Source organism: Furipterus horrens, unplaced genomic scaffold (genome assembly GCF_987537825.1).
Source record: "Furipterus horrens unplaced genomic scaffold, mFurHor1.1.pri manual_scaffold_2, whole genome shotgun sequence".
NCBI classification, from domain to species: Eukaryota; Metazoa; Chordata; class Mammalia; order Chiroptera; family Furipteridae; genus Furipterus; species Furipterus horrens.
In genome coordinates this window covers 98,514,833-98,530,093 of record NW_028327172.1, presented here as the reverse complement: position 1 = coordinate 98,530,093, position 15,261 = coordinate 98,514,833, and the positions used below count along the sequence as shown (strand labels likewise).

General features: G+C 35.4%; 1 protein-coding gene across 3 annotated transcripts in view; it reads left to right on the top strand.

Moving 5' to 3' along the window:
- CUL2 (cullin 2) overlaps positions 1-15,261 on the top strand; it is a 134,387-nt gene that overhangs the window by 69,268 nt on the left and 49,858 nt on the right. For all 3 annotated transcript variants that reach the window (XM_090266194.1, XM_090266193.1, XM_090266195.1), the window contains exons 7-10: positions 9,111-9,207; positions 9,303-9,413; positions 11,228-11,390; positions 13,909-14,033. In XM_090266194.1, the coding sequence (XP_090122320.1) occupies positions 9,111-9,207; positions 9,303-9,413; positions 11,228-11,390; positions 13,909-14,033 (496 nt within the window). The remainder of the gene's footprint in view (positions 1-9,110; positions 9,208-9,302; positions 9,414-11,227; positions 11,391-13,908; positions 14,034-15,261) is intronic.

The window sequence follows — 15,261 nt, the reverse complement described above, 5'->3', positions numbered from 1 at the left end:
CAGTCCCTTCTTGCCTGCAAAGTTTCTTCTGAGAAATCAGTTGAGAGTCTTATAGTCACCCCTTTGTAGGTAACACTCTGCTTTTCTTTTGCTGCTTTTAACATTCTCTCTTTTACTTGAACCTTTGGCATTTTAATGATGATGTGTCTTCGTGTGGTCCCCCTTGGGTCTAGCTTGTGGGGGAAACTCTGCTTTCTGGACTTGTATGTCTACTTCTTTCACCAAATTTGGGAAGTTTTCCTTCATTATTTTTTCATATAAGCTTTCAATTTCTTACTCTTCTTCTTCTCTTTCTGGCACCCCTATGATTTGGATATTAGTATGGTTAAAGATATCCCAAAGGTTCCTAAGCCTCTGCTCATTTTTTTCAATTCTTGTTTCCTCATTCTGTACTGGTTGATTATTTTTTTCTTCCTTATGTTCCACATCATTGATTTGAACCCTGGTTTTCTTCCCTTTACCATTGGTTTTGTGTGGATTTTTCTTCGTTTCATTTAGTGTAGCCTTCACTTCTTCCCTTATGCGATTGCCGTACTTAAGTATAATATATCTGTCAAGCCTGTGACCATCTTTATCCCCAGTGTTTTGAACTCTACATCTGTTAGGTTCACTATCTCCTCATCTTTTAGGTTGACTATCTCCTCATCTGTTAGGTTGGCTATCTCCTCGTCGCTTAGTTCTCCCACTGGAACCTTGATCCATTCCTCCTTTTGGCCCATATCTCTCTGTCTCCTCATCTTGACAGGCTCTTGTTTTTGTTTGCCTCTGTGTCTTAGGTAGAGCTGTCGCACCTATTACATTGTAAGGGGCAGCGCCTTAGGTATTCATCAGTTTCGGGAAACTCGTTTCACCATGTTTTGGCGCTGCGTGTGGGGGAGGGGTCTGAGGGGGAACAATGTCACTTGCTTAGCACTCGCCCCCTTTCCAGGCACTTCTCCCACTTCCGTATGGGCCTGGAGCCTCTTTAGCTGTTTCCCTGACCATTGTTCCCAGAGTTGGTGAGTCTGTGGATATTCTAGGACTGTAGGGACCCTTTAAACAAATGGACTCTACTAAAAGACCGGCAGTTTTTTCCTCCACCCCAACCCCCACTGGTATGCATAGTCAGAAGCAATGAGGCTCTATTTTCCCCAGCACTGCAACCGTGAGCTGTGCGGTCTGGTCTGGTGCTGGGCGTGTTCCCCACGTGTCTCTCTCTACTTTTTAAAATGTGTGACCCCACTTTCCACTGGCTTGCCACTGCCCCTGCTGCTGCTGCCATCACACCGTGCCTTTTCCACTCCGACTCCACCCCTCCTATCTGTCTGGATGAGTATTTCTTCTTTATATATTTGTTTGTTGGTCTTCCATGCAGCTCGATTTTCTGGAACTTCTGGTTGTCTCTAGTTTTGAGGTAGTTGTATTACTTCTTAGTTGTGGAGGGAGATGCAGCGTGTCTGTCTACACCTCCATCTTGGTCGGAAGTCTTGGGTTATTTTATCATTTTGCTCTTCTGATTAGGTGTTTTCTGCTACCTCATTTTCCAAATCACTGATTCATTCCTCTGCTTCATCTAGTATGCTGTTGATTTCTTCTAGTGTATTCTTCATTCCTTTAATTGTGCTCTTCATTTCTGTTTTCTTGTTATAGTTTCTGTGTCTTTTCTTACATATACTCTTTGTTGAAGTTCTTGCTAAGTTCCTTGAACATTCTTTATAACCACTGTTTTGAGCTCTGTATCTGTTAGGTTATTTGTCTCTTGTTGGTTTAGTTCTGTTTCTGGAGTTTTCTCCTGTTCCTTCATTTGAGGTGTATTTCTTTGTCCCTTTATTTTGAGTGCCTCTCCGTGTTTGTCTCTGTGTATTAGGTATATCTGCTACATCCCACTCTTGACAGGGTGCCTTATATATTAGGTGTCCTGAGGGGCCTGTTGGCACAGTCTACCTGATGACCTGAGCCAGGTGCTCCAGGAGTGTCCTTTGTGTGGATTGTGTGTGCCCTCCTGTTGTAGTTGAGTCTTGATTGCTGTTGACACATCAGTAGGTGGCGCTGACCCTCAGGCTGACTGGCTATGAGTACTGGTCATGAACACAGTCTAGGAGCTGCTGTGTATGGGCTTACTCCATAGAGCGGTACATGTTCCAGCAGGCTCTGGTGTCTTTAGAGGCTGCCATTTGAGGATGTCACTTTTAGGGTTAATTGGGTAGTGCTCTGTTGTGGTCTGATGTTAACCACTGATGTGTTGATTCTGGGTCCTCTGGTGCATGCCAAGGTCAACCATTGCCTGTGATTACGCCTGTGCTTGCTAACTGGTAAAACCTTCTCAATTATACATGGTTTGTAGCAGCCTGTTCTGGGCCAGGAGGCATGTGGGAGAGGCCATGCTGTGGACAAAGGTCAGTGGTCATCAGTTAGGCCTGGGGCCACTCAGCAACAGGGCTCAGCCACTGAAAGTCTCAAGTGGTGAGTTTGGTGACGCGGGTCTGAGATGGGGCAAGTGGTGTTAATACAGATTCAACACAGGAATGATGGTGCCCACCTACTGGCCATGTGGGAGGAGGACTCAACACAGGGAAATGGCATCTGTTTCTCCAACCTTTGCCCTGAAGCCACATAATTCAATCTTCTTTTATGTCTCTGGCACCTCCTGCGCCCCATCCTCCCTCTGCCATAGCCCAGGGTAAGTGCCTGTGAGCTAGTGAGTCTGTGGATGGATGGAATCCCCGCGGATTTCCACAGCCAGATGTTCCGTGTGCTCCTCTTTCTGGCATTGATGTTCTGAGCTGGAGAGCCTGGTGTGAGGCTAGCTCTTTAGGAGGGACCTTTGTGGCTGAGATATCCCTCTTGATTCTTAACTGCTGTACGTTGGTATGGAACCAGCCTGTATTGCATCTCTATACCTTTGACTAATCTTCAGGGAGCTTCCTCTTTATTAGTCTTTCCTTGTGTTTCGTGACTTTGACACTTTTAAAAAAGAATATTGCTCAGGTATTTTGTAGAATGTCTCTCAGTTTTGGTTTGTCTGATGTTTTCTCATGATTAAGTTGAGATAATGGTTTTTTGGAAGAATGCCATAGGTGATGTGCCCTTCTCATATAAAAGCAAGGACTAAAGGATATCAACATGTTTTTACTCATGATGTTAACATTGATTACTTGGTTAATGTATTGTTTTCTTTTTAAACAACTCCCCCCCCCCCAGAATAATGTCTTTATTGTTAATATGGCTTATTTGCATTTTTCCTTTCTTGATCACTTTTTTTAGAGATCTATGTAGTTTGTTGGATTTTTGCAAAGAACCGACTTAGTTGTAGTTTACCTTCCCTATTGTATCTTTCTTTTCATTTTCATTATTCTGCCTTTATTTTTCTTTTCATTCTTTGTTCTGGGAGACAAGAGTGTTTTTCATTGGGCTGGAATGGGTTCAAAATCCTTAGGGAGGAAAAAAATTAAGAGTTTTAGCCAAGTTATTCTTTTTGCTGTAATGTGACATATTCATTTTCAGGGTTAAGGTATGATTATATAATGTGGAGGGTGAGACAGTGTTGCAAAGGTCAGACTGTCTTTCTTTTAGTGACTAGAAATCCTAATGTTTTTAAAACATTGTTTCCTATGTGGTAATATTAGTTAAAGGAAATAAAGGAAACAATTTACTTAGCTCATTGTAGGGCTGTTAGAGCTTCATTAATAAATTTTAAAACCATTTAAGAATAACAAAGAAAATAATAGTTAAATAACTGCCAGTATTTCCTACTCCAAGTAATGAATTTTTTTTTAAGAGAGCAGTTAGGAGTATGAAGCAAAATACAATTCAAATTGATTGAAAATTACAAGTTTTTCAAAACTAGAGTGGAGTAATTTGTTCCTCAGAGAATATTTTTACGCACTTCTGTGATATGGGTACCAGTTATTTTTCATTTGATGCCAAAAGGATTTTGTCCATCTAGTAAATCAAGTTACTAAATGAGAGTGTTAAAAACCGATTCTTATGAACTCAGCCTTTTGACAGTTGCTAATGATGCAATGAACATATCTATTGTTTTTCGTATCTGCAATATATTTATTAGGACTTTTAGTAGGAACAAGTTTTTTAATACCTTTGGGGATTATGCAGTTTTACTTTCCCAGGACTGATCGCAGACTCTTGATACAGTATTCATAGATGTATTCAGAAAATAGATTCTCAGTCGACTTATGTTTTCTCTGATATGTTCATATGTTTTTGTATTTCTTAATTACTAAGATGTTAGAGATTTCATTGGGGAAAATATAATTTAGGTAAAAATAAAATCTAACTTAATAGTCTTCATTTTTTTGTATTTCTCATTTTCTGAGAGATGTGTTTTTAAACCTCCTACCTCTAAATCAATACATTTATTGATTTTCTTTTTTGGAATTCTTAGTTTTTGTTTTACACATTTGAGCCTCTTGTTCATTGAATAAACATTAGGATTGTTATCTTCATGGTTAATTATTTTTATTGTTATATAGTAAATTTATCCATCTCATGTTCTTTTTCCTTGTTCTATCACATTATTATAACAGTTTTCTGTTGGATTTGTGTGTGTGTGTGTGTGTGTGTGTGTGTGTGAATTAACCATTTTAGTGTAAAATAGAATAGAGATACAGAATACAACACAGTTGGGCAGCTTAATGAATTTATTATAAGATGAATACCCTTGTTACTACCACCCAAATCAGGAAATAGAATTATGCCAGCCACTCCTAAAACCCTGGCATGAGTCCCATGACCTCTCTCCAAAAGTTGCCACTATCCTTACTTTTAAGGTAATCACTTTCCTCTGTTTCTTATGATTTTATCACTATTGTGTGGATTCATAGACTCGATTTAGTCTTGTCCATCTTAAAAAAACCTTTACATGTCTTTTAAATCTTTTAATCAGCAGGTTCCCCCCTCCATCCTTTTTTTCCCTTGTGATTTACTTTTTGATAACTTCCCCATGGTCTGTATTTTACTGATGGCACACAGGAGGCACAATTTAAATATGTTCCATTGTCCTCTGTATTTATCGCAAAGCTTACTCAGATTCAGGTTGATTCCCTCTGGAAAAAGTATAGATTTTTAAAAATAATGTCTCCTTATATCATTTTGATGTAAGGAGCCACTGTTCTAAATACTGACATTTTTTAGCTTATCGAGGTTTTTAAAACTGTCACTTTAATTCTGTCATTTTGTTTTTATTTTTCACCTAGAATAATTTTATGAAGAAATGCTTACCCTCATCTACTGTTTGGTTATCCAATGGTCAAGTTCATACAGGAAAGGCAGAACAACTGTTTGTTTATTTACTTTTCTTTACTCGTCAGGGTAACAAGTTGGTTTGCTGTCATCCTCATTACGTGATGAATTAGCTTTTTTTTCAATATATCATGATGAGCTTTTAGATTTAAATATGTACTCTACATTTCTATTCATTATCTATTTTACTAAAATTTAAATTGCCTCATTTTGGTTTTTAGGCTGAAGTCCTTTTGCTATGACCCTTGTTAGTTTTCTTACTGTCTGGTATGTTAGGAAGTTCCAGAAAAATGTAAATACACGAATGATACATGAATGTATTCTTGAAAAATTTGGAATATTCCAGATCATTTCCTCAGTCTTCCTCTTCACAGAGGTAATCCCTGTTATCATTGGTTGACTTTTAAAAAATCTTTGTAATTTATTTGTTGAATTTTTATGTCTACATACAGAAATAAATGCAAAACAGAATATTGCCCTTCCCCCCCCCTTTTTTTTATCGAGGTGTAACTTTTAAAAGACATTTTTCCATTACCATTTATCCTCCTTGTACCCTTTTCTACCTGCACCCACCCCTCTCCCCTCCAGAATCACCACACTGTTGTCCATGTCCATGTCCATGAGGCTTTTTTTGTTTTGCTTGATAACTCCACCCTAACTCCCTGCCTAGAGCTGACAACCTGCTCTCTATGCGTCTGTCTCTATTTTGCTTGTTAGTTCATTTTGTTCATTAGATTCCACATATGAGTGAAATCATATGGTGTTTGTTTTTCTCTGACTGGCTTATTTCACTTAATATAATGTTCTCTAGGTTCATCCATGCTGTTGCAAAGGGTAAAATTACTTTCTTTGCACATCAGGGTAGTATTCCATTGTGTAAATGTAACACTCTGCCCCTCCCTCTACTGGAGCCCAGGGTAAGTGGCTGCAAACAAAATTTTTGTGTTGGCCCTTTAAGAGGCTGTCTGCATCTCTTACCATCTCTCCCTGGCAGACAGAAATCTCACTGCTTTTCACAACCAGATGTTATTTGGGTTCCTTTCCTGGTTCTGGTGCTCTAGGCTTGGAATCTCAGCTTGGGGGTTAGACCCCATACTTCTCAGGGGGAACTCACCCTGCCCCTGAAATATCCCTCTAGTACTTCAGCTGCAACCCATGGGAGCCCAGCCAGTGCTCTCATGCCTCCACACTTCCTACCTGTCTCGCTGTGATGATGAGGTATCTTCTGTAAATCTTTGGTTATAAGGCTTCTCTTCAGCTAGTCTTCAGTTGGTTCTTCAGGATTATTTTTCTATAATAGTTATAATTCCAGCTTAGTCCTGGGAGGAAGTTAGAGTAGCTTCCACCTACTCTGCTGCCATCTTGGATCCCTCTGTTTTCTTTTTTAATGTGAAGTTTTTTTTCTAACTTTTGAAAATCATAAATGATATTTATACTTATTAACTACTTTTTAATTCAATTATTTTTCTTGGTACTTTTCTATGTAAGTACATACAGATGTAACTCATTCTTTTTAAACTGCTATATACTATTTGGTATGGTTCTACCTTATTTTATTCAGTGCTTCTCCTAGCATGATTTCACTGTTTATTTTCATTATCTGTCAGCCTAATAGAAATGAAGTGTATTTATAACGATTTTGTATAGCATTTTTTGCACTAGGAATATCAGTGTTTTTTTCTAGGCTGTACCTTATCTGAATCCAGCTTCTCTGGCCCTTTTGTGACGAGAATCAAATGTTAAGATTGCTAAGAATAGCAGGAGTGGAAGTTTTCCTGGTGATGAACAGGGACAATAGGATTTGGTCATGAAAAGAATCTTAGGTAACCTGATCTTGCTTTTTCAGGTATTTCTCCATCTTAGCTGATTTTCATTTGATCCTAGGCAAAATTAAAAGGAAAAAAAAGTGATGTGCTCCAAATAGATAAGATAGGTTAGGTCATTATTTCACCAGACCTCATTGGGCTTAAGAGGGAACTGATGAATGTGAGCAGAAGAAATGAGCTCACTGTGTCACCTTACTGTTCTTATTAGTAATATCAAAATATAGGCTTTGCATCTAACATTCTATGACTGACAGAATTACTGTAGTCATATTAATTCATGTACAAAAATGTTTCCCAGAATACCCAGATAATTAAAGGAAGAATGAAAGAGGATAAGAGGGATGCAGAGGGAGGAACACTAATATATAAAGGCCTCAATACTTTTTTAAATGTTAGAAAATCTTTATATCCTATTACAAAAACCAAAAAAGTGTTTATTAGGGAATGATATTAATGATATATTTTCTCATACTTTTTGTAAAATTATTAATTTTTGCTGGAAAATTGCCAGTAAGAAGGTAAACCTCTGATTGTATAATGGTTTAAACTGAGCATAGTACTATAGTGATAAACTCTTAACTTAGGGCCAGACTGTTTTACTGTGGCTTTAGGCAAAAAAAAATTATTTTTCTATTTTATTTCCCTATTTCTGTAATTAGAAAGGCTAATAATATTCACCTACATTTTTAATTTTTTCACTTTTCTCAAATTGATAGAAGTTTATTGATTTTAGAGAAAAAGAAAGGACAGGAGGGAGGGAGAGAGAGGGATTGATTTGTTGTTCCACTTATTTGTGCATTCTTGGTTGATACTTGTGTGTGCTCTGACTAGGGCTTGAACCTTCAACTTTGGTGTATCAGGATGACACTTGAACCAACTGAACTAACTTGCCAGAGCCACTTACATTTAAAAAGTCACGATTAAAATCTGCATCACCGTAGTGTTGTTAAGAAGGAACTTATCAAATGTCAAATGAATAGAGATGAGTTTTTTCATTTTTACCAGTTTATTATGAAAGATATGATAAAGGATACAGTTGGACAGCAAGTTGAAGAGGTACATAGGATGAGGTCTGGAAGGATCTATGGAGCACAGGAGCTTCTGCCTTTGTGGAATTTGGACATGTTCATCAGTCTAGAAGTGTCCCAAACACTTCTAGGGATGTTTACGGGAGCTTCATTATGTAGTCATGATTCATTATTAACAATTGAGATGATTTTAGATCCCTTTGCAATTGTAAAGGAACTTAGAAATACTAAAACATCTCACAGCACTTCTAAATAAATACCTTTGTGCCTGAATGGAAAGCAACTCAGCAGCTCTAACAGATTTCTTAGAGAGAAAACACAGCTCTTATTCATTTCAGTCAATGATAGGTGCTATCGAGTGTAGCTCTGAGGGATGAGTACCATCAAGTTACTATAGGCAACAAAAAAATTATGTGTACTTGTAATTGTTCAAAGGCTGAATTTCTCAGACCAACTCTTCTAATAATAGTGTTTTTTAATCTTCATCAAGGACATGTTTATTGATTTTAGAGAGAGGGGAAGGGAGAGAAACATTGATTAATTGCCTTCTCATACTCACCCTGACCAGGGATCGAGACTGCAACCTGGGTATGTGCCCTGACTGGGAATCGAACCCATTACCCTTTGGTATATGGGACAACACTCTAACCACCTGAGCTACACCAGCTAGGGTGAAATTCAAATATTCTTAACTATCGATATTAAGGTCTTGAATTTAATATGATGGGCTGATATCTACTCTAATATTAAAGTATTTTAATATCAACAGAATATGTTAAATTTTACAATCAAGGCTTGTATTTATGGACATGATATCTAATATATACATTAAATATCAAATATTAATTCAGCTGTTATATGAAAAAGTTATTTTTAATCATCATGCATGCATTGACATTTAAAATGCCTTTTGATTAGACCAATAGAATAGGCAGTCATATTTTGGCTTACTTTAGTGTATTTCCATAGATAATTGGTGTTCTCAAGAATATTTTTTTTTTGTTACACCTTCTTTTAGTGATCGTGGTGGAGAAGATCCAAACCAGAAAGTAATCCATGGGGTTATTAACTCCTTTGTTCATGTTGAACAGTATAAGAAAAAATTCCCCTTAAAGGTAAAAAACCCTCCTTTAAAAGCATGAATAATCAGACCTTTTTCTTAAATTACTTGTTTTAATTTTTTCAATATGATTTTAATTAATTTATTTAGTTTTATCAGGAAATCTTTGAGTCCCCCTTTCTGACTGAAACAGGAGAGTATTATAAACAAGAAGCTTCAAATTTATTACAAGAATCAAACTGCTCACAGTACATGGAAAAGGTAAGAGAGAAAACATATTAAATACATTATTATATATATCAGATGTGGTTTTATGTAACAGTTTTCTTAGTTAATATATTTTTTGGTGGTAAAAGTTTCTGTTTGGTCATTACCCTGAGTTATAGTTAATGTGCATCGCCTATCGATAAATCATTTTTCTTCCTATAGCATTTTCCATGAGAAAAAATGCTATTCCTATTTTTATCATGGTTGATGCTTTTTGATAAATTCTGATTGCTTGATTTGCTTGTCTTTAAAATTAATGTGTATTCACAATCTGGGCAAAATAATCTATGTGCTTAGTAGATATGTTTAGGGAATAAGAAGTATAGACTGTAGGTATTTAGGTTTTTATCTTTCTTCCTTTATAGTGGAAGAAAAATGAGGAAAACTGTAATATTTCTATAGATACTTAGGTCACTCTTTTTGTCTTAAGTTTTTGGAATGCTGAGAAAAATTTGAATTTCTCCATAGGAAATTTTAATTAATCATTAAACCAACACTGATTATTTAAAATTCCATGTATATTTTCTCAGTAAAAGAATAATCATAGTATAAATTCAGTAATCATATAAGATATATTAGAAATTTTAATGATGTTATTTTTTTCATCTCAGTGTTGGATTTCAAGCATTTTCTAGAAAGATTTTATTTATTTATTTTTAGAGGGAGGGGAAGGGAGGGAGACAGAGAGGGAGAGAAACATTGTTGTGTGAGAGACACATCGATCTGTTGCCTCTCACACGCCCCCAACCTGGGATCTTTCCCCGCAGCCCAAGCATGTGCCCTGACCAGGAATCAAACTCAGTCCACTGAGCCACACCAACCACGGCTCAAGCATTTTCTTGTAGGATGATTTGTGTTAGCTAGTTTAGCCAAGAAAGATAAAATGTAGGTAGAATAGCTATATTGTGTCTCCATGGAACATAGGTCAAGATGTATCGTCACTTCCTGATAAACTTATGTATTTCATAAAGCCCAGGCCTAGAAGTCTGAGCTGTTTGTTTTCCTGCTATTGTAACTTATTAGCTCTAGGACTTTGAGTAAGTCAACTAGGACATTTTCCTTCATCTATTAAGTGCAGATTACACTAAATCAGTGATTCTCAGCTCATCCCTTTTTGCATCTGAGACTCTAGTTAAAGGATCTAGATTTAATCATGAAAAGTGCTCACAGTGATAAGTTAAGCATACACTCCTCATTGTATCTTGACTCTCAAAAAGAGACCATTGGTAAAGATATTATATGATTCCACTTATATGAAATATCTAAAATAGGTAAATTCGTAGCGACAGAAAGTAGATTAGAAGTTATTGGGAGGGGAGGATAGTGAGTTATTGCTTAATGTTACAGGGTTTTTGCTTGGTATGATGAAAAAATTTTGGAAATACAGTTGTACATTGTGAATATAATTAATACCAAAGAATTGTACATTTAAAAATGGTTCAGATGACCAATTTTGTTAAATATATTTATCACAGTTTTTAAAACAGTAATGATGTAATAATATACCAAAAACCATTGTCTTGTATAATTTAAATGGGTGAATTATATGATATATAAATTATATCTCAAACTGTTAAAAGGAAGACCATTAGAAATTGTTCATAAGACTGTGGTGAAATGTAGATGACAGTAGCTTAAATAAGAATTTGAAATGATTTATGAAATGTGGGTTTAAATTTGTTATGTAATCCGTATTTGTTACCTGGCCATGTTTAATTGAGCCATTAAAATTAGGCTACCTAAGGTATTTACTGATATTACAGTTTTTTCTTATACTAGTTTATGACTATAACAATATATTGCTAAAGGTTCTAGGTAGATTAAAAGATGAAGAAATTCGATGTCGAAAGTACTTGAACCCAAGTTCATATACTAAAGTGATTCATGAATGTCAGCAACGAATGGTAGCAGACCACTTACAGTTCTTACATGCAGAATGTCATAATATCATTCGACAGGAGAAAAAAAATGGTAAGTCATTCAAAATGTAAATAAAAATTAAATTATAAACCACTTTTTATATAGTCTTCAAATTACCTTAGATCTCAAGTATATTTTAGTCACAGTCTCTTAAATAATAAAATGCTTTATTAGTAATCTATTTTAAAAGACAATTTTAAAGAAATATATTCTGAAAGTGTATTCTGAACTAAAAAAAAACCACTGGGAAAATATTGCACATTTTTGTGTATCACAAGGGCTAATTTCCTTAACACATTAAGAGTTCTAATAAGCAGCTGGAAAAAGGCAAAGAAGATGAAAAGGAAATATAAATGAATTTTAAATATATGGAGATGCACAATCTTACTCTAAATAGGTGCAATACAAAATAAATACAGTGAGATGCTAGTAATATGCAGTGAAAAAGTGGAATTTTTTAGAAAAAGAAAATAGCATTAAGAATTTTCAGGTAGCAGGAAATAAACCTAGTAAGATATGTGCCAGACTTACATAGAAAATTAAACATTGTTGAAAGCAGTGTTGATGTATAGACTCAGGGCAGTCTACTGAAAACCAAAAACATTTTTTTAAATTCTGAGTTATACTCTTAGATTAAGAACAGTCATGACTGTGTTGATGGCTGCAATGGGAAATCTGCAGGATAGAATGACTTGTTGTAAAACCACAGTAATTAAGGCAATGAGTATAAACAAATAGACCAGTGGAATAAAATAGCCTAGAAATAACTCATGCATACTAGATACTTGATTTAAGACAGAAGGGAAACTGCAGAGGGATGGGTGAAAGATGAATGTATTTTCAACACATACTGCCAAGTCCACTGGATATTCACTTGGAAAAAAGTGAAATTTGATCTCTGCCTCAGACACCATATACAGAATCAATCAAGTCATTGTCGGCTTTAGATCTAAATGTAAAACAATAATACTTCTAGGAAATTATATTGAAGAATAACTTTATGACCTTGAAATAGGGAAAGATATTTTAAATAAGACACAAAAGCACTAACCACAAAGGAAACATTGATCAAGTGGACTGCATTAAAAATAAGAACTTTGAATCATCAAAAGATAGTCATAGGGCAGAAATATATTTTCAATGACCAGAAAACATTCATGTCCAAATATAAAATGGTCAAGAAATTTGAACAGGCACAGCAGAATAGAGATTATGTGAATGGCCAATAAACATAAAAAGGCACTTAATCCCATAAAATAGGGGAATGCAAATTTAAACCATACTAAGATATCAATACTTATATTTTAATATAAGATTTAAAAGACTAAAAATAATAATTGTTGGGAAGTGTGTGGAGTAGTGTGAACTTCTTATACATTGGGCTTTGAAAAACTAACATTAACTGCTAAAGCTGAATGTATGCATGTATTATGATCTAGCCATTCCTCTCCCATATATAGAATTCCCTGCCAAAAGAGCATGCACGTATGTACAAAAATGTTCATAGCGTTATTTGTAATAGCCCCAAACTGGAAACAGTCCAGTGACGGTAGAGTGGATAAAATACGGTCTATTTATACAATGGAATATAATAGAAGAGTGAAAACAAATAAATTACATCTTCACACGACATCATGCATATATGAACCTTATAAACATGTTGAATGAAAGACTTGTATGATTCCATTTTTATGAATAGTTCAAAACAGGCAACACTAATCTGTAGTTTAGTACTTATGACAGTGATTACCTTTGCAGAAGAGCAAGAGGAGTAGTGATTGGGAAGAGGTGTGAAGGGGACTTCTAGGTGTAGGTAATGTCTGATTTTTACCCTGGGTGGTAATTACACGGTGGGGAGGGTGTGTATTCACTTGTGATAATTCGTTGACATATACACTTTTGTTTTACACGTTTTTCTGTATGTATACTTTAATTAAAAGTTTAAAATAAAAACCTTTACACTGAGATATCCTTTTCACCTCTCAGTGGCAAAGATCAAAACGTTTTATAACACATTGTTGCCAAGGGAGCTAGCCCCCTGCTTTTGGGAGCTCTGTTTAAGAAGGACCCTTCTAGAAGATTAAGCTTTGACACAGCAATCCCACTTCTAAGGATTTATAGTATTAGTTAGTCTTGTCTATGTGAAGGGTTATTAATTGTAACATTGTAATATCAAGAGATTGGAAACAGCCAAATTTCTATCAATTAAGTAATTGTAATACATAATGGAGTGCTGTACAGTTGTAAAACATGAAGAAATGCTCTGTGTACTGATACAAAAAAATCTCTGACTGAAAATGTTGTGTTCTGCAGTTGCAAGTAATACACAAAATATACTACACTATTTTATAAAAAGGAGAAGAAGTAAGAATATGTGTATTTGCCTGAATATGCATGAAACAGCTTTGAGAAAATATTAACCACAATATTTCCGTAGGGTGGAGGATTGGGTGGTTGGGAAGCAGGTGTGGGGGACTTTCTGCATTTTGAACCATATATATATTACCTAACATATTAAAAGTATTTTTGAAATATTTTGAAATCTAATAATCAAATTTTTCCCCCTCAGACATGGCAAATATGTATGTCTTACTCCGTGCTGTGTCCACTGGTTTACCTCATATGATACAGGAGCTGCAAAATCATGTTCATGATGAGGGCCTTAGAGCAACCAGTAATCTTTCTCAGGAAAATGTGAGTTACATAAGGAACTGGAAAGTTTTTCTCTTTATTAGATTATCATGGAGTCGGGTTTTTGTTTTTACTGTCTTAAAGAGTGAAAGAAAAGTTTACCATGCCAATAAATGAAACATCTTTATTGAAATGTTTCAAAACTAGAGTTTGTTGAACACATTTTGGAATTATCAAATCATTAGAAAATTATTGAATGAGATAAGCTTCTCCGTTACACTGATATGTTCATTTAGCAATTGTTAACTGACCTCGCTATTTTTAAATATTTGTATTTCTGTGTAACTGGCACTAATAGTTGTAGAAGTAATGGACTTAATCAGTGGTAATATAGAGAATCACAATTTGCTTTCTTTATATTTGCTCTGAATTTGGTAACCCAGGAAGCAAATTTAAATTAAAACAATCTTCTCTAAATATATGCTTGCTACCCAAAATAGCTAACACTGACCATCAGGTTCCTAATACCCATCTTTCTTAAGAGTTCTCTGACAATAAAATGACTATTTATATGTAACAAGGCATCTTTCCTATCTGTGTATTCCTGTCATCAAATCTTGTTCGACCACCTTGTTTTTACTAGTGATGTTTGATGAATAGAATAGATATGACATGAAATGTTAGCTCTTTCCCCTAGGTAGAGCTATTTACTTGTCATCTATAATGCAGTAATACATGAATAGACAACATTATTCAGGGGGCATTTATTATATGCTCATCACTTTAGTTGTAGATTTGTCTTTGGCAAACCTTAGATTTTATGTCTTACCACAGTATTATATAAGTTTTCTATTTTTAAAAAACATAGTTTATATTTTTATGTTTATTACTCTGTTATTTATTAGTTTTATTAGTTTATGTTATTAGCTTTACAGATTCAGGGTGTTAAATGAATTAGGCATAGAGGCATAGAGTTTGATGTCAAGGACTGGGAGCTAGAAATACAAAAGAATGCATTTGTAGTAGACTCAAATAATTTTAGCTGACTTAAGTCTTAGGTACTAACGCTTTTTTTAATTGATTTTTTAAAAATATGTTTTATTGATTATTTCAGTTACAGTTGTCCCAATTTATTTTCCCTCTGCTCCCCTCCACCCAGTGACCCCCTCCCTCCAGTTGTCTCCCCCCTTAGTCCATGCCCATTGGTTATGCATATAGTTCTTCTCAACATCTTCCTATCTACTACACTCCCTCCAACTATGCTTCTTAATTCCTGCATCACTCCCTCCCT